The 19,946-nt window shown below is 39.8% G+C and overlaps 1 protein-coding gene across 1 annotated transcript; it reads right to left on the reverse strand.

The window, feature by feature from the left end:
* Positions 1 to 534: 534 nt before the first annotated feature.
* Positions 535 to 19,005, reverse strand: cand2 (cullin-associated and neddylation-dissociated 2 (putative); the record flags this gene model as incomplete). Its single annotated transcript, XM_084543167.1, has 24 exons — positions 535 to 1,336; positions 2,092 to 2,199; positions 2,309 to 2,473; positions 2,546 to 2,715; positions 3,371 to 3,466; positions 3,552 to 3,727; positions 3,996 to 4,135; positions 4,352 to 4,492; positions 5,850 to 6,015; positions 7,271 to 7,458; positions 8,702 to 8,908; positions 8,989 to 9,210; positions 9,778 to 9,933; positions 12,523 to 12,641; positions 13,230 to 13,371; positions 13,536 to 13,846; positions 13,926 to 14,065; positions 14,416 to 14,521; positions 14,925 to 15,123; positions 15,219 to 15,276; positions 15,453 to 15,576; positions 16,587 to 16,741; positions 17,033 to 17,176; positions 18,938 to 19,005. The coding sequence occupies 24 exons, from the start codon at positions 19,003 to 19,005 to the stop codon at positions 1,106 to 1,108; spliced, it is 3,732 nt and encodes a 1,243-aa protein (XP_084399293.1). The 3' UTR covers positions 535 to 1,105.
* Positions 19,006 to 19,946: the final 941 nt, after the last annotated feature.

Raw genomic sequence — 19,946 nt, forward strand, 5'->3', positions numbered from 1 at the left:
ATTTACACAGAATGCTTTCGGTATTTTGAAACATTTCAGTTTATGGAAAAGGACCTCAAATAGGAGCTGAACATCAGTGCCCTAATTAAAAGAGTACCGCAGAGGATGTACTTCCTGCAGCAGCTGAAGAAATTCAACCTGCCAAAGACAATGATGGTGCACTTCTACACTGCCATCACCGAGACCATCCTCATCAACTCCATCACCACCTGTTATGCTGCAGCCTCTGCTAAGGACAAGAGCAGACTGCAGCGTGTCCTTTGCTCTGCAGAGAAGGTGATCGGCTGCAGTCTGAAGTCTCTCCACGAGCTGTATGCTTCCACGACTCTGAAGCGTGCAGCTAAGATTGTGACTGATGATTTAACAGACTCCCCTCTGGCAGGCGGCTACGGTCCGTTGAGTGCAGGACCACTCACATGGCGAACAGTTTTTTCCCCAACCACAGTGAGTCTGCTCAACAACGTCAAGCCCCCCATGAACACATTAAACCCACCACCATCCCAGTGTAAATGTTCTGGATTGTTGTATATACAGTCTATATCCAAGTTCCATATTTAATATTTACTATTTTATTTTATTTTATTATGCATACTGTGTGCAACAACACCAAAACAAGTTCCTTGTATGCACAAACATACTTGGCAATGAAGTCTTTTCTGATTCTGATTCTGATATAAACTGACTTTGACCACACGTCCTTCCTGAGTAAAAGACACAGTTGTTTGTGACGGTACTGGATAGATTCAGTGTAATTTAAACTGAAGTGCCTAAAGACTCTCTTAGTAGATTGAATAAATCCATCAGATAATGTGAAACGTCCAGAAAGATGCTTCGTCAGTTTATTTGTCAGCTAAATTAAACTCATTCCATACTTGGACAAACAAAACGGAAAAACGAAAAGTTCATTTGAGTCAGTTCATCACATGTTTCTCATTAAATATATTTTTGTCAGAGGATGTTTGTATTAATATGCCCAAAGTGGAGCTGTAAAATGTTGTTTTTAACTTTTTAACAAATCTGAACAAGCACGGTACAATTTATTTGCTGTGTCCAAGCAGCTTCTATAAAAACATTACAGTAAAACACCTTCTCTGTCAGCTGGTGTCTAGCTCATATCCATGCTCTCTGAGGGTCCTACAACCCCCCCATCCCCTCCCTGGACGCTCTGGTAGATGGAGGCCATGTCGGCGTTGGATCTGATCTGGTTGGCGAAGTCTGCCATGCTGGGGCTCCTCTCCACCTCGGGCACCGCCAGCAGGGCAGCAACAGCACGCATTGCCGAGCGCCGCAGCTCTTCCTGCTTCTCAAACTCCTGCTTCACAGAGCCGGCCTTCACCTACAGATGGTCAAAGATGGAGAGCACGATTAACTGTCATAGTAAGCTTATTTACAACGTACTCTCAAACACAGAGTGTGACACAGATTTAAAAGAAAAAAATACATGAACACTTTAAACAACTCAACAGTTTTAAGGCAAAGAAATTATCAGTAAATGAATATGAGTAATCTGGTGGACAAATCTAATAAGTCTTTTCTTTCCCCCAGAAATAAACAAAATGAGGAGATCATCAGTTTGTTGACTGAAGTGACTTTATCAGCTGAAGTTTTTTTTTTTTCTGATAACAAACTGAGCTGGAGGAAGTGTGGGCTGGGCCTACATAGGAGACTTCTCACTCTTCTCATCTCTTGATCTTTAAACCTTTTGAGTCATTGGCATGTAACCTGGTGTTGTGTTCCTTCCTGGTTGTGGCTTTCTGTGCCAACCATCATTTCTTATTCTAGGGAGGGGGATGTTGTCAATTCTAAGCCTCAGATTATGACCGACATTAAGGCAGCATTTTAAAAAGGAACAGTGTGGAAAAGATGCCACAACAATGAACTGTATTCATTCATAACAGAACATTCTAATATCACTGTTATGTCCTTTACACGGTGCACACGTGCACACATGGCCGGGGTAAATGTACTGTGTGGGTTAAGGTTTACCGTTCTAAAACCTTTATATAAGCTAGCTAAAACTATTCCATGTCACAACACATCTTTGCTTTTATATGAATCATAATTTTAAAGTGAATTACTGTGTTTTCGTACCTTGGTTGTGCAGGTAGCTTTAAGCGGCTCCACCAGTCTGTCCAGTCTCTGGAGAACAGCAGCAGGACACAGAGAGGCCAGTCTGGCCAGCATCAGGAAGGTCAACATCTACAGCACACAAAGAAGAACAAACCAGAGACAAGAGTTGATTCATGAAACACTATGTAATCTATAAGACTATATAGTCTGAACTCTTGTAGTTATATTTTTTGCCCACTCTGATATCATAGTGGTCTTTGAGTCCTTCCTCTACGTGATCCAGGAACTGCAGGACGTCCAGTCCCTCCAAACAGCTGTCCAGCAGCGTGTACATACACTCAAATGCTGCCTTGCGCACATCCAAACCATCGTCCACTGTATGTTTGAAAGGCCCCATCTCCACCTGCAGGACACATATAGAAATACACATCAGAGCATAAACAAACACCTGCAGCTTCTCAACCAGTGAACCCACCTCTCTGATGAGGTCCTTCCTGATCTGGGTCTCCTTGTAGAGGTGAGGCAGCACAGCTCCCAGGAGACCACGGATCAGAGTTGGTTTGTTATGAGCTGCTGAGTTGAACATCACCAAGGCAACACGACGCACATTGATGTCTTCATCCTGGAGAGTTTTCAGGAAGTCACCTGTCAAGCAGAGATGACATGTAAAGAAGACAAGATGTGACTGTGTAGACATCAAAATGTAGAAGTGTAATGCCAGTTTGGAGAGGTGGACTAGTTTGGTTTCTCTCAGTTTAGATTTAAGGTGTTTTTAACAAGGGTGCTCTGATCAGCATCTTTACAGGTGATCACTGATGGCAGGTCGAGGGACGGACTTTTGGCCAATACAGATCACTGTACAGAGTGTGTTACAGTGTGTGGTTCCAGTAAGAAGTAAAAAAAAAAGGTTCCTCAATAAAACTGAACCTGGATAGTTAGTAGAAAGTGGTAAAGCAAACACACATAATGCAGAACAAATATAGCCCTGCTTTGCTGTGGACGACTGGTAGATGTTCATCTGTGATGATGTTTGGCTGCTGACGGCAGCATACATAGCAAGCAAGGAGCCAGTTGGTGGGACTTGTACTTGGACATGTAGCAAAAAACACAGGCTGGTTTTGAACTCTGTGGTGAAGACTATAGCTTCAGTTTATTAATGCACCCCACAGAACACAAATTTTAACCAAAAGAGACACTCCTCCGAACAACTTCAAACATAATAGATCACATACAGCTTTATTAGTGAGAAATGTTTTAAAGTTGGGAACAGATTCAGGTTTGTCCTAGTTTTGGTTCTTACCTATGCAATCTTTCAGCAGTGAGTCTATGGGAGCAGGATGGTCAACGATAGTGAACTTAATAGCCGTCACCACTGTGCTGCGAGCCAGAGGAGAACCTGTACGAGTGGTAGAAGAAAGATTTTTTTAAAATTGTGAATAATTTTAAAATGTATAGAATCGTCACATCCTCACACATCGTACCAGCTTTAAGTTGCTGTTTAAGTCTGGGCAGAAGCTGTGCAGGGTTGACTAAGGTCAGTTTTCCCAAACATTCGGCCACCAGGTTCCTGGTTCCCTCCTCCTGACACTCGCAGTTCTGGAACAGCAAGGTCCAGATAGACTCCACATGGGGCGAGAGACTTGAGGCTGGACAAGCACTGAACAGAGAGACAGAGAAGGTATGCAAGGTATCTGTTTTATTAGCATACATATTAAAATGGGGCTGAAATAGACAGAATCATACACTAAATAAGATGTATTGAATTCACTCATTTTTTACTTCTTGATTGGTTAATACACAACTCTTCTTGATAATAAATATAAGAAATTCAGGTTGTAAGATGTTGCAGTAAGAACAGCTGTGTGGAGAGCTGTGGCAGATAAAACACGTGTCTTAAAACACAACTGAAGGAGATGAAGGCACACCTGATGACTTCTTTGAGCGAGTGTAGGAGCAGGTACTGTCTCCGTGGCTGAGCTGAGATCTCTTTCAGCAGGAAGGGCAGGTAGTCGTTCAGGCTGCCGACCGCCATGCTGCCTAATGCACAGGAGGCTGCCGTCTTCACCTGAAACCACAAACAAGATACAAAGCCAACCTTCTCACTTTCAACCAAAATCATTTGGTTATAAAACCCAAAACTAAAGGAAAGAGACTGCCCAACTAGTTTAAAGGCACGTAATTTTCACTGCAATCAACATGAATCTTTAGTTATTTGCTGAGAAATTATCAGATTTTCTCTTTTATAAAACAACAACTTGGACAAAATCAGACAGTGTCTTACCTCCTCACTGGTGGAGGAGAAGGCCTCCAAGATGACTCCCTGCACCTCTTTGCTCCCTCCCAGACTGCCACTCCTCCCCACCTCCCCCAGACACAACAGAGCCAGGACACGAGCTGATTCCGAAGACCCGGGATTCTTTACCTGAGAAGAGGAGAGGAGAACTGTAATAACACGAGTATGTTAGTACTGAAAAATGTACAGTAAAATATTTTTGGGATGTTAACCATGTTATTTTGATGGGCTTGGCCTTTCAAATTGAGACCCCAAGAATTTTAACTCTATGTAGAGGATGCAGGCATTGATCTGACTACAGTCGATAATAAGATATTTCATATCTACACGAGCGACTTTCTGACACACATTAACCATTCTTGTAAATAAAGTAGTAGATCTGTGGTCCAGTACAGTCCTGGTTATCTGAGTGAGACATCTCCAATGTCCAACGTAAAGTACAGGTGTACACACACACAGACCACATGTAGAGGTGGTCTGAGACATATTTACACATTTGACCTCATTTCAGTAAAAAACACACTGTTATAAATGATCACCTGAAAAGGAAAAAATCCTTATGTCTGATCTTTAGTAATGAGAGCCTTTTAAAATAGTCTGTCCTTGTAGCTGTTAATTACTAAATAATAAATAAATATAAATAAGAATGAACTAATGAAATAATTTAATATGAGTACACTGTGTGTAGTACAAAGCAGTTATGCAGAGTGAGGCCATCGTACTTTCTCAGCAATGACCAGTGTCTTTATTTACATTTATTACCGGAGATTTTTCTTTCTCTGCTGCAGACAGCTCAGTGGTGAAAATACTCTGAGTATAGATGGATTTAGATAGATAGATGCTTTCAGGGTTCAGTTATAATCTGAGCTTTTGGGGATCAATAAATAAATGACGTGTGCTTTGCGGCTTGTTCCAAAATGTGTGCAATTATCCGTGTTTAGAGCACACAGAACAAACAGCTGTTCATGGTTCTGATCCAACGGTACATCTATCAGCAGCAGCCGTTATAATAATCTACTGTGTCACAAATTAAGTTGAAATTTATTTTCATACAGTGTGAAACTACAATCGATATCAAGATACATTTAAAATTTCAGGTCATGTCAGTCAGACAGGTCATGATAAATCAAACAGGATCCAAGTAGCTCCTTTAGTTTTACAAGAATGGTGGAGAGTTGGTGTTTTAATAAGAACATCTGTGGGTGTTGCCCATCAGGAACTCGCGTGACTGTATTTGGAGCTGGTTGCTTTTCTACCTATTGGTACACAATCACTTTACAGTGACAGACAAATCTACCCATTCACTCACACAAGCACACACCGGTGCCGTGCACTAGGGGCAACAGGGGATCCAGTGTCATGCTCAAGGGCACTTTGGCATGTGGCATGTTCCGGGGATCTAACTGCTAAGGACAAGTCGCTCTACCTACTGAGCCACAGCCACCCTGTATTGGTTTACATTTTCACATGCTCTGCCTCTACACACCTCCTGTATGAGACTGGCCACAGTGCCTGGTGTCTCTTTGGGAGACGCGGAGGACAGAGCAGCCACACAGCGAGCGACAGAGTGGTAGGACTGTCTGTGGATGATGCTGCTGTCTGCAGACGGCCGAGAGCTGTGAAACGGCTCCGTGAGAGACTTCAGCAACTGACTGGAGAGGAAAGAAGGATATTACATTATATTATATTAAATAAATGCAGTTAAAGACAGGGTTTGAAAATACGCTCATCCCGTTTGAGGAAGTCACATCCAAAAATATAATGTCAAAGAACAAAATAAATCAAAAAATACTGTAGCAACAGCTCCTAAAATCCAAATTATCTCATCTAAAAAGCAAAAAACACACACTGAGAACTGTAAAATAGGACTGAGAATCGCTCATAGATAAATCTACAACTGTGAATTTAAATCTTCTTTAAATCTTCCTGATCATGCAAGTCTTTGTTTTTCTAAGCTAGACTTGCTTTATTGTCATCTAGATGGGAAGACACTCAAATTACACTTTTGTTCACAAACACATTTAAGGTATCATAAATTTAATACTTTGTTTTAAACTGTTCCTAGAGTCTTGCTTGTTCAACTCCAGGTTTAATACATTTCTCTAGAGTTTTTTAGGTAGGGGTGTTGTCACTTTGTTCTCACCAGCTTTATTTCTTGGAAAGAGTGGGAAGCTGCAGATGGATCGGCTTCACTGTCACCATATAAGGCCAAGAATATTTGGTTAAATATATGATAATCTGAGGTTGTATCATCCAGCTGGTTGTATCTGGTTGTATCTGGTTGAATTCTGCGTAAGTCGTTATAATACTGCCTGTGGTTATTTTCTCAGACTTGACAAAGCTTTTCCAGAACCACAGAAGACATTACACCGTTCTGCCAGACTGAGTATTACTCTTTGCGATTAGTGATCTTTATCTTTTGAATCAGTGGAGTTCCCCTGAGCTCTGACTCAGAACGACGTCCACACTCAGACGTAACTTAATCTAGACTTGTGACTTGAGGGGATCTCTGTTTAGGTTTCAGTGTGCAGTGCGTACTGTATAATTACATTTGTAATACGATATAATGGCTTTAATCACCTTAAGGAATTTTAACAGTGTGGGTTTTGGAAGGTTTTCATGTCACTTGTTAAGATAACACCTGTTTACAAGCCTGAGGGAAACACTGCTTTTTTGCACTACTGCTTTTTTAATGTTGGTTCTTTACAACATAGATTGAAACTACTAGATTAATATCAGCAATTAAAAAAAACTTGTGGGTCAACAAACACATCACAAACAAGCCATTAGCAATCATCCTCAACCCCAAACAGCTTTCCCATCATAAATCTGTCCACCACTTCAGTTTTATATTGTAGTGGGGACATTTGGGTCCAAGACACAGCTCATCATGACACTCCATCCTACCTGTAGCCCAGGTTACTGGTTTTGGACAGCACCAAAGCCTGCAGGAATTCCACTATGGCTGCCAGCGCGCCGCCCTGCAGCAGTGGAGAATGGACAAGCCTGAAGACTCCTGGCAGCACAGAGGAGCTGATCTTAGCCAGAGAGGAGGGGCAGGCTTTGGCCATGCAGGTCAGCAAGGCAACAGATACCTAAACACAGATGAACAGTACACCAGAACATGCATTATGTAATGATTTCTATATTCACCGCTTAGGTTATCAGAAGTAACGTCTTATATAATGTCTTCTTTTAGAGGGATTTAATCTTTTCTCATAACTGTCTTAATTTGTCTCAGTGGGGTTTTCAATCTTTTTTTCAGCTTGAGATGACAATATTATTATAAGTTTAACTGGTGTCTGGAATAAAGTTGTTTTTAACATGAATAGGTTAGGTACATGAAGTTACATTTGTCACATTTTAGTGTTAGATATTATTCTATACTCTTATTCTCTTAATCTTATTCTGTATATTTTTTGTTTATAGATTAGCAGATTGTGCCATTTAACAGGATGTTGCGTGTTTTAATACAGGATCTTAATAACTGGAGCAGGACCTCAAATATCCTCAAATGTCCTCTATCTGTATTACCCACAGTGCAATTCAACTGCTAACAGTTCTAGTAGCCTCTAACTTAGCCTGGAGGCTACAGAGGTCTGGTCATTTCGCTTTTGTCCATGACTTCTTCTTTTACACAAGTAAAAGTCATTCAAGTGATATCTATAGCAGGAAATAACAATAAACTTTTATTACTTAAGCATACGAATCCTTTTAAAATTGTAGACATATGTTGATGAGTTCTGACGCAGGCGGTATCCAGACATTTGTAAAGCATTTAACGTTTGGTTTATTGAACTACACATGAATCTACACAGCTTCTCACTTCTTGAAGACATTTCAGGAAGGATGAGTTAGATAAAAACAAAGAAAAATTAATCACAGGACCTGGCCTCTTCTTTCTCAACTGTTTGGCCACTATTGTCACCACATTTGCAACATACTGTGTTTAGATAAGCCCTGAAGTTTATTTTCCTGACCTGTTTTATGTTAGTTATTTTTGAAATACACAATTTTTTTGGGAAGTTTATGCCAAATAGTTCATAACATCCTAAGGCAAGATCAACAATTGTGATCACATAGATATTTCATCACTAGTGAATCAAGGTTTATAGTTTTTACTCCCTGTTAAAACATAATCCTTTTATCTATTTATTTATCCGTTTATTCTGCAAAAATCACCCTAACTGTCTGTCGCTCAGTTAAGTCTACATGTACAATATCTTCTACATTTTTCCCACAAGTAAAATAATAAGTCATTAAGACGACTGTCTGAGATATAAGAAGTTCATCGGGAATGTGATTAATGTATGTCTGTGTTAGATTACAGTGGAGTACCTGTGACACATGCATGTCACTCTCATCCACCAGGGCGGGAAGTTCACTCAGGACGGGCTCCAGGGCTGCAGGTTTGATGCTGGCAGCATGATGTGTGACCAGTGATGTGAGACAAGCCAGCGTGCCGAGCTTCAGAGCCCGCTGGTTCTTCCGCAAGAAAGATCCCAACACAGACAAAGCTTCAGGCAGGATGGGTGACAGGTCAACCTGGAGAGCGAAGTCAACTTTCAAAACAAAAGTCAAATAAATAAATGTGTTCTTTCCAAAAATAAAGTCTCATAACAAACCTTTAATGGAGAGGCACAGACAAGGGTAATGGTCCTGACTGCTGTCAGTCTTGTGATCTCATTTTTTAATCTCTCCAGAAAGATCGCCAAGACTCCCCGCAGCTCTGCCACCAGGTGGTCGCCAAGGTGACACACCATGTGACCCATACAGGAAATAGCCCGCTCTTTCACTTCCTGGTCGATATCTGTAGCTTTTAGTCTTTTCATGGTTACTGAAAACACCTTGAGAGTAAAAAATAATCAATGACAGGTTAAACACATATGAGCACAAACAGCTACTAGTCCACGTAAAAAAAGTAAAAGCAATATAATATTGAAACAAAGGAGCAGAGAGTATACATAACATGAAAAAGAAGCTCTGAATCATTTTATGTTTCATCCTACATTAAAAATTGAGAACAAACTTTAGAAAATCTTGCTTGGTAATTGACAAATATTCCAAGAAGTAATACCAGGCTTAGGGGCGGCTTGTTGATACTTTTTTAATCCTTTAGAAAAGACTATGTGAATATTGATGGGGTAATTAATAAATAAATAAGCTGAATTATGAATGTGTTATGAAGAAATAAGATGAATTGTAGAAGCAGAATGCACCATCAAACACTTATCTTTCAACATTATTCCGTTTTAGTGCTTCTTATCCATGCTCAAACTTCTGTACACACTGTACGATAAGCTATGATATTACTATAGTAACACAATAAACAGTCAGAAAAATGTAGAGCAAATCAGATACAACACACATCCGACACATATCAGAGGAGGAAACCTTTCAAAAACCCATGGTACCTCCTTAATGAATGGTTTGGGGTCGAATCCTCCAGCTGAGGTGGTCACTCCCTGTGGCCTCATCACTCTGACCAGCTGCTGGGTGACCAGCAGAGCCTCTGAGGTGATCTTGTAGAAAGTGTCTTCAACACACGCCACCACCGGAGGCACCAGCACCTGCAGAGACCAAAGCAGGAAGTCTTGACATTGTCACTGAAAGCTGTTTGGCTTAGAGTTCAAATTTATCTCTCAGGGCAAATCATGTGGAATATCAGAGGGATGCAGAGAGTATGTGAGACTATGTCTATTTCTGACTGCTACTCAAAAGTTAAGCCAAAGCAAGTAGAGCTCCCCCTGGTGTCCGGCTGCAGTATAGTCCATAAGCTCTGCCTCCTTCATGTTAGTGGATGGGACTAAAACACTAAAACAGGAAAGGTTTCTGTCATTTTAGGTAGTTAATATAATATGGATGCATGTTCAAATGTAATTTTTTTTGGATAGATTTTGTTTTAGTTCGAAAAAAAATTAAAACAAGTACAGTGTATAATTTAACATTTCCTTGTAAATGGTGGAGGTACAGCAGGGTGCAGTATTTATCAAATGAAAAGTGAGTCTGGCGGAAGTGTGGTCGGGTCATTGATATCTGCGTGGCTCCACTCTCAGACCATACTGCACAGACGCTGGCTCCAAAGTCGCAAGATGGTGCTGCCCGTATCCCCGGGAAAATAGCGTCAGTTTGGTGAATGCAAGGAAGCGGTGACGCTATACTATGTCCATAGTCTGTGGTTCAGAGGAGGGCCCTGTTCTGCTGAAAGTTTATCGTTGCACACATACTGAGATGGATTTCCAGTGATGTTGCAGACATTTTATAAAAGTTTGTATATATTTTGATTCTGCATAGTGTGTTTTGTACATCTATGAACATATTAACAGGTCAACAATTTAATATTTTTATTAGGGTTATCAAAAATACAGGGCTGTGTTCAGTGTGCGTTTCATAACGAACTAATATTGTCTTGAAACTAATATCTCTAAATGAACTGATATTGAAATGAATCAGAATCAAATCAATTTAGGAAATCAGTAGCGCTACTCAGCCCAGCAAATTCTTTTTTTGCACCCTTAATATATTCATTCATTCATTCATTCGTCTTCTGTACCCACTTATTCCTGTTAAGGGTCGCGGGGGTCTGCTGGAGCCCATCCCAGCTGTCATCGGCGAGAGGCGGGGTACACCCTGGACAGGTCCCTTAATATATTTACTTTTATATATATTTTTTTTCTTTTTTCATTATTATCATTTTTTTCTAACTTGTTTATTTGCACTGTCTTGACCTTCCACTGTAATAACTGAACTTCCTCTTTAAGATCAAATAGTGTGTTGTTTTTTTTTAACACGTGATGTACTTATGCACTTTCTGTTATTATGACCTTGTCCCAAGCCTTAACTTAAAGGAACAGTATGTAAGAAATGTATTTCAATTAATCATAAAATGGCCCTGATATGTCACTAGACATGAAGAAATCATGTTCATTTCAAATACTTATATCACTGACAACAGTGGTCCGGCCAGGATATCGTCATTTAAAAGTGAGAGTTGCAGCCCTCAACTGATGTTATTGTTGTCATGTTGTGTTTTGGTCTGAGGCGCCACCCTCCAGCTATCTACCAATCACGAAGTCAGTATAGTTTTGTCTTCCGGGTTGCCAGCTCTGCTCTAGTTACCGCAGCTGCAGCTACGAACGTGTCGGATAAAACATGTATAACGTTACGAAACCTAAGACCTCGTTATGAATCCGAAATACGTCGTGACAAAGTCCGAAATAAAACAAGGATTTGTATAGGAGATGCCTTTGAAAGATGGAGACGGCTGAAAACGGAGAAGAATTTGAAGACAGACGCCAACGTTGCTAATTTTCTCCTGGACAGGTAAGATTCATCTGGCTAACTTACTTGTACATAATGTAAATGGACATTTCAAATATTCACGACACGATGTTCGTGCAAAGTAACGTTACGTTAGCGCATACAGAGGAGGTGGGTCATCGAATTGAAAAGGTAAGGAATTGTTTGGGAAATAAAAACGGCGAGACGTCATTGCTAACATTAGCAATGCATTATGAGCCCGTTTCTCTGTCATTATGCTGAAACGCCGAGGAAAACAACATTAGCACGTCGATTATGGCAATGTGAAACGTAATTGAGACGTATTGAGTAGCCTAACGTTACCTCGGTAACCTGGCAACCTCGAGTCAGGGGGGAGGTTGGAGGGGATACACCGTTCTACAGTATTTTGAAAGTGATTGCAGTACCAGTTTTGGCCAGTTTTCGCCACAATCTTACATACTGTTCCTTTAAGGAATCATGAGGCATCTAAGCAGCACTAATGCAGTGGAACGCAAGCAGAATCTGAAGAACAGTTGTAGTAAATCATTTAACCAGTAGGGGGCAGTAATATTCCCTGTAGTGTCAAAAGTTCCAAAAGAAGCAGAAGCAGAAACAAATGAGCAGAAACGATTGAGTAAGTAAAATAAATAAAATAAGGCTATTCAGTTTGTTGAATAAAAGAACAAGGTATGGTTTCTATTGGTCTAAATACTTGTATGTTCATTTAACATATCTGTTTATGGAAAGGTATTTATATTAACTAAATTATTATTCAACTGAATTTGCCCATATAAGCATCAATATACACTCTGTAAATCTCATCTCATCTTAACTTATCGTAAACTGAAAAGCAAAACTTTAAAATGAGTCTGAGGAACCTGCATGTGTGGCTGAAAGGCTTTAGGGGGGTGGGAGAGGAGGAGGACGTGGAAGAAGGAGAGAGCATCGATCCTCATGGTGGAGGAGGTGGACTTGTCTGTCAGGGAGAAGACGATGCCTGGAGGAGGGAGGGAGGGAGGGGTGAGGAAGAGGAGAAGAAAGAACGAATGGAGGAAGTGGGGAAAGAGAAAATTAAGCAGCTGAGAGGAAAAGACAAATGGATGTTGGGAGGTTTTTAATGTGAGGAATACAAAGAACAGGAATGACTGGGGTTCTTGTCTAGCTCTGTGAGGACAAATTTTAGACCAAGGAATTAAGGACATTGTTGGAATGTTTCAGCCGGTATTTCAAAGGGCTGTTTGATATGATGGACAGAGACTGACTTGATCAAAATAAAATTAATAAATATCAGAACAAATAATAAAAATAAATAATAAATAAATAAATAATAATAAAAATATTGAAAACAAATGTAGATGTTAAATCATTTACAAAATGTGTCATGAATTAATATTTCTGTTGAAAGTTCCTTCTGTTTGTTTAAAGGTTACAGTTAGGATATGTTATGGTTATGGTTAGGGGCTTAGCTGAGATAGTTAGGGTTAGGGTAAGGGGCTAGGGAAGGCATTATATCAATGGAAGGTCCTCACAAAGATAGAAAGAGAAGCCTGTGTCTGTGTTTGTGTGTGTGTGTGTGTGTGTGTACCAGGTATTAGTGCAGGTATGTGCTCTTCCAGACCTCCAGGTACAGTGTGAGCCAGCTCAGTGAGGAGACAGAAGCAGCCCTGTCGAGATTTAATGCTCTTCTCCTTCAGCTGTCTGTGGAGAGCCTTCACAATCACTGGCACCTGGACACATGGACACCAACACGTTTACAAAATTTACCCTGAAAATAATGTTTCCCAGCATCCTGGAGAGACAAACTGGAATCCATGTTTCATGCCACACCTTTGCCTTTGGCTTCTTTTTAAGGAAACCTAACTCAGTGCTTTTTAATTCATATATTTATAACCTGTTTCTTCAGTAAAGCAACTGCCGGCTCGTCCTCCCTGCTCGTCCCTGGGTCTGATGTGGTTGTGATAAGGCCATGGTGACTCGATCCCACCCGGGTTTGTCTCAGCAGTGTCGAAAAGGCCGCAAATACGTCAGCCCTCACGTTCTCCTCGCGCTCCTTGAACCGGGCCAGCAGCGCAGGGCAGATGGAAGAGTAGAAGGAGAGGAGGAGGTCACGTCGAGTGCTGATAAGCGCCTCCAAACACTTGATGGACGAGCGCCGCACCTTCCAGCTCATGTCGTCGTCATCGCTGTACTCTTCATCTGATTCTGGGTGGAGTTATGACGTGAGATGAGAGAATATCACACTGACAACATACACAGCACAGATATTCACACAAACACAAACCTTCAAGTCCTTCCTCTATGTCCATGCTGTCCTCCTCCTCTTCCTCATTGTCATCATAGTTGTAGTTAGGGTCAAATGTCATGAACTTAAGACAAAGCTGAGTCACTGTGGCAACGTGAGGTGACATCTCTTTTGGACACCTGTCAATCATCGGTCATATGCGTGTTACATGGGTAACAAAGTGAGGACTGTGTGTGTGTGTGTGTGTACTTATATTACTCATATAGCGGGGAAGTAAATCTGTTTACACACAGCCAGCCATCATAATGTCAAACATTTTACTGTGAAGAAGTTCCCCACCCACTTTTTTGTTGTGAGGAATTTCACTCTTGCTTTGCTGTGATTCACATAATTCTTTGCTCTGGTTGGTTGTTGGACAATCCAATTGCGTGCAGAGCTCGGTAGTTGGTTTGGAGTGACTTTAAGTTACAGGAAAATAATATCTGAAGTGATGGAAACTGTGTGTGTGTGTGTGTGTGTGTGTGTGTACCTGCGTATAAAGGCTTCAAAGGCCTGGAAACAATACTCTCTGAGCTCGTCGTCCTCCACGCTGGTGAACTTTACCACCATGGGGATCAGCTTCTCTAAATGCTCACCTATAACACAACTGAACTTCAGCTTTAGCGTTTAGCTGCACAAAATATCACCAAAAAAATAATACTCCCATAACAGCTCTGTGAGAATAACATCAGGCACGGCATCACTTAAATGCTAACGTTACAATGCTAACATGTTCACAATGACAATGATAACATAGTGATGTAAGACCAGTGATCTTTACCATGTTCACCATCTTAGCTTAGAACATGTAACCATGCTAATATTAGCACTAAAATCAAAGTATAGATGAGGATGACTGAACATCAATATTTTTGCAGGTATTACACTATTAAACTTTTAAAGGAGTCCAAAGCTTTAAAATGTGGTGAGGACTAGATTTTAGCCGGCAGGATGATTTTTCCCATTTTGAACGCAGCATACATCAGCTACAGATCTCACCGACTCGATGGCCGCCCTGGCGACTAATGGTTGCTAAGCACTGGATGTACGTCCTCGTCATTGATGTGGGCGGTCCCTTGGCCAGCTCCGTCAACAGGTGTTCAGTAAGCTGGGAAAAGAGGGCGGGGCTACAGCAAGGCACCAGGTGGCCGAGAGCCAAGATGGAGCGCTTCCTGACCGCCATTCTGGGGCTGGTTAGCTGGCGGAGAATAAAAATGAAGAATGAATGAATTAATATGTTGTATAAATGAATGAACAGATGAGTGACAGTGATGCTGGCTGAGTGTTTGGTACCTGAGGCAGGAGGCTGGAGAGCAGAGAGCTGTGAAAACCAATCAGTGCACCACTTAGCCTGCAGGAGAATCACAAACACAACAATTAAAGAAAATGTCACCATTTTATCTTAGCAGAGTTAATCATATGTGTTACCAATTTATTTTTAATTTTACGACTGAGAGGAAATTTATAATTTAGGTAATGTGAAAACAACGCCCAAGACCCCACAGTTTGGGTCAGACCCGTAATTACCTTCCCAACATGTCAGACAGGATGTCCAAGGCCTCTAACTGAACTGACACGTCGTCTTGTTTCCCCATAGCACCGATCAGCTGGGATGTAATCTTCTTACACACACTGGCTGTCAGAGTCAGACCTGTCAACACGGAAATACAAGAACCACCAGCTTATTTTAACTTAATTTTAAAGTTGATCCCACTGCTCTTTGTTGTTCTAAATTTGGTGTCAGAAATAATGTGTACCCTTTTTTGGATATACCATGACCTGGATGAATGAGAACCTTCACGTCCACAAATAATGTGGTTTCAGCACATTTGGATGATCATCAGTTCCTCAGGAATACTGAACTTGGATAGTTGATAGAAAGTAGTACAGTGTACACATTTATAACCCACAAAACACAGACCTGCTTTCATCTGGAATAAAATATTTTTTTTATAAATTAAAAAATAGAAAAAAGATAATGTGAGCAGAATACCAAGAGTGAAAATAAAATAAAATTTTATGGAAGCCACAAAAATAAATAAATAATTCCAGTAGCTGATAGAAAAAACTAAAACCAGTCTTCTTGTTGTCTCCAATCAGAGCTGCAGAGCTGAAAAGTCTCTCTCTATCTCCACTTGGTCACAGTGCTCAGATGTAGACTTGTGCTGCTTCTGATCAAAAACAAGTGTCTGAAGGACGACTGGCTCTGATAGGTACAAGTTCATCAGGGTCAATGCTCGGCTGCTGACGCCAGCATACAGAGCATGCAAGGAGCAGGTTGGCGGGACTTTCTCTGGGGGCACCGGGTCGATACATTCTGCTGCTCTGGTCCAGTAGCCAGGACGTCACAAAGCAGACCACGTATCTGGAGCTGGAGGGCGTTTTGGGATATGATACCGATAAGGAGAAGTCACCTATCAAACTGTTTAGTGGAGTATCAGCTGATAGTGGTGGGTTTCACATGGTGGTATTTCAATTCAGGCATATTTATGGACAGTTTCTCAAAAAATAAACAGATTCGACGACTGAGTTTGCGAAATAATGAATGAAGTGAAACATGAAAGTTTGTCTAATTTTTCAACTGTAGGCGCAAAAGAGATTTTGTATTTCTCGCCACCTCGTCCTCATAAGGAGACGCCTGAGACGACAGTCAGTCCCCACCTGATGAAGACAGTGGCAGCTCAGCGATCACAGTCTTCAGTCCCATACTGGAAATGTCTCTCAGCTGCTCCTTGTCCGACGTCATATTTGAGCACAGCGTGTCCACCATCGTCTCCACCTGAGGCTCCTTCACCTTACTGACCAGAGGGGCCAGGCTGAAAATCAAACACAAGTAAAGCTCAGTCAAACATTTTCCTTATTGATTGTTTAGCTGATTTAATAAACATTTAAGACAAAGGTTTTTACTTTTCAAAGGATTTGTGAGAAATTGAAACCAGTAAAGTTTCGGCATTATACTTTGAAAAACAAGGAGCTATTTCATGAATAATTAACCAACATGTAAGTCAACTGCAGTCAGACACCACAGAGATATAAATATATATAAATATTTATCTCTGTGGTAGATGAAACCCAAACCAAACTGTGAGTATAAGTTGTAAGTTTACCATTTCACGGCCAGGTTCTGCACCTCTCCATTCTTGTCCTCCAGCAGTTTGAGCAGCATGGTCACCACTTTCCTTTCACTGTCCTCGTCCAGCTTGATGCTGTCCTTCTGCAACTCCAACATTAGGTCATTCGTGGCCATGAACCTAGAAGCACACACACAAATGGGGATTCAGGAATGGGCTGACTTGGCACAGACAGGCTAATTATGCATCTCATAAATAGTTATCTTATAAAATATTTTATTTATTCATTCTTAGGCAAAACACAACTGTTTGCAAACTTTTCAAATTGAGAATTTGATGCTTTTCTTTAGTATACACTGATCAGCCATAATAACACTGATTATCTGGTTATCAAAGCTCCTGTCAGTGGGTGGGATATATCAGGCTGCAAGTTGAACATTTTGTCCACAGAGCTGATGTTCAAGTAGATCAAGTAGATATCACAGTTTTGTCCTCGTCCGAGCATCTCCAGAAAAATTCTATAATTATTAGATCAGCAACGTTATTCACTTCACTGGAGTTTTAATGTAGTGGCTGATCTGGTTATACAGTGAATTTATTGTGTTTGTGTTATGAACTGCTTGTCAAAGATGACATCCTTCTCTATAGGAAATGAAATCAGGTTTTTTTCACAGTTTTACAGAAAAAGTAAATGATTTATTGAGGAAATCATTTGCAAAAATTATCACATATTACAAAATGCACACTTGCTCTTACCAAAAAATACACACACTTTCTGATCATAAAATTAATTAATTAGTTCCACAGAGACCATCTTCTGATAATCACTGACATGTATGAAGTCATTTTGTTTCCCAACTTTTTACATTGAGGATTGATGCTTGTCTTAGTCGTACAGATGTTTACATACACTGTGTTAAAAGACACATAAACCCTTTTTCCTCACTGTCTGAAGTTAAATCAGACTAAACCTCTCATGTTGTAGGTCAGTTAGGATTACTAAAATTATTTCTATTTGCTAAATGCCACAATAATGAGAGAGAGAATTTCTTAGAGAATTTTTTATTATTTTATTTTATTCTCTTCCTGATATCTTGGCTGATTTCTTTAGATTTTCCCATGATGTCAAACAAGGAAGCAGTGTGTTTGAGGTGTAGGCTTAAAATACATCCACAGGTGTGCCTCCAGTTAACTCAACTGTTGTCTGTTAACCTATCAGAAGCTTCTAAAGCCATGACATCATCATCAGGGCTTTCCTTCTGACTTTGAAGAAAATAATAAAAAAAAGTCTCTAAGAAATTCTCTCTCTCATTATTGTGGCATTTAGCAAATAGAAATAATTTTAGTAATCCTAGCTGACCTAAAACAGGAGAGGTTTAGTCTGATTTAACTTCAGACAGTGAGGAAAAAATGTTTTTGTGTCTTTTAACACAGTGTATGTAAACATCTGGTTTCAACTGTATATGACGATAAATTCAATGCAGTCATGTTATGTCAACTTGGCCTGAAGGATATTGTAACATTTTCACTGCATTTCACAGCCAAAATAAATACATTATTGTGGAAATGATTCTATTCATTCTCAATGAATATAACTGCAGATTTACAAAATTGATTATTAGAGCTACAGAAAAACTGTTTTGATAATTAATGACTTGTATTAGTTAGTTTAACATCATGATTTGTTGTTTTAATCTTTTTTTTCTTCACGTCCTAATAAAAAAATCATATTTGTGTTTTCTACTGTTTTTATCTGTGGGGAATTAACATGTCAAATCATTTTATTTTTTTACTTTTTCTGGCTGTTGTTTGAGTTGCAGTTAAAAGTAGCCTTCCAATGTGATTGTCCGTTTAAAATTAACTTTCAATAGTAAATAAAAGTCCCCTGTTGGTTAAAATGGCCCACTCACTGCTAGTGTTATTTCACTAACTGATTCTTACCTGAAGTCTTTGTCAGTTGATGTCATTTTCTCCAACAAGTTGGAGATGTGGTAGGACACGCTCGACATTTTGGTTCTTTAACAGATAATAAAGTTACTTTACTGTAAAAGCAGAACACCGGAGCTACAGATTTAACAGGACAACATGGCGAGGCAGCGGGCGGAGAGGAGAGCTGACTGTCCGGTGGAACCTGACACTCGGTGGGTTCAGATAAAAATAGACGAGAGGAGAAGGAGTTTCAGGTTTATGGCGCCGCTGTGTGGAAACACGGAGTCTAACAATCGAGTCTTGGTCAGTAAACTGAAACTAATCTGACATTAAAACGCTTTTTAATCTTAGATTTTCCGTTAATTAGCCTAAAACGTCCGTTGGCTATGTTAGCCGCTAGCTCTACTTTAAAAAAGAACGTAACGGTTTGAATTAACGGTCTTAAAAAACTTTATTGAACAAAATATTTTTTTTCTTAATGCTAAACTTTATTTGTACCATGATGTCCCGTCAAACCAACATTAAAAAAATAATATTCAATAGAATAATATGGATTTAATAATAATATCTTATTTTTAGTTTTTAAATGACATTTAGGTAAAAATACTGATGAAAACAAACAAAAAAAAAGTTTCACAAAACAATGTCAAAAATGTCTGTCTGTTTTGTTCCCTTTATTTAATCATTCCCCGATTGAATAAAGGTTATAGGTTAGGTTAAAGGTTAAAAATGTATCTTTATGGAGGAAAGAAGTTTAAAACTGTCTTTTTACAACTGGAAAGCACAACTAAACTATGGTTAAATATTTGGTTTAAAAATAAAGAAGTTAAAATATTTTAAAATGTACTTCTCCCTCGCTGGAGATACTTAATCTATGATCACCACCAAGTTTTACTCTGATGAATACATTCTGTTAACTTTAATCGAAGTAATCTTTATTAAATGTGTGTAATTAAATAAAATATTTCGTTTGGATTCATCCTGCTTGTTAATTTCTTGATTTAACATGTAGATGTCATGA

This window comes from Chelon labrosus, assembly GCF_963514085.1.
Source record: "Chelon labrosus genome assembly, chromosome: 4".
Taxonomy (NCBI): Eukaryota; Metazoa; Chordata; class Actinopteri; order Mugiliformes; family Mugilidae; genus Chelon; species Chelon labrosus.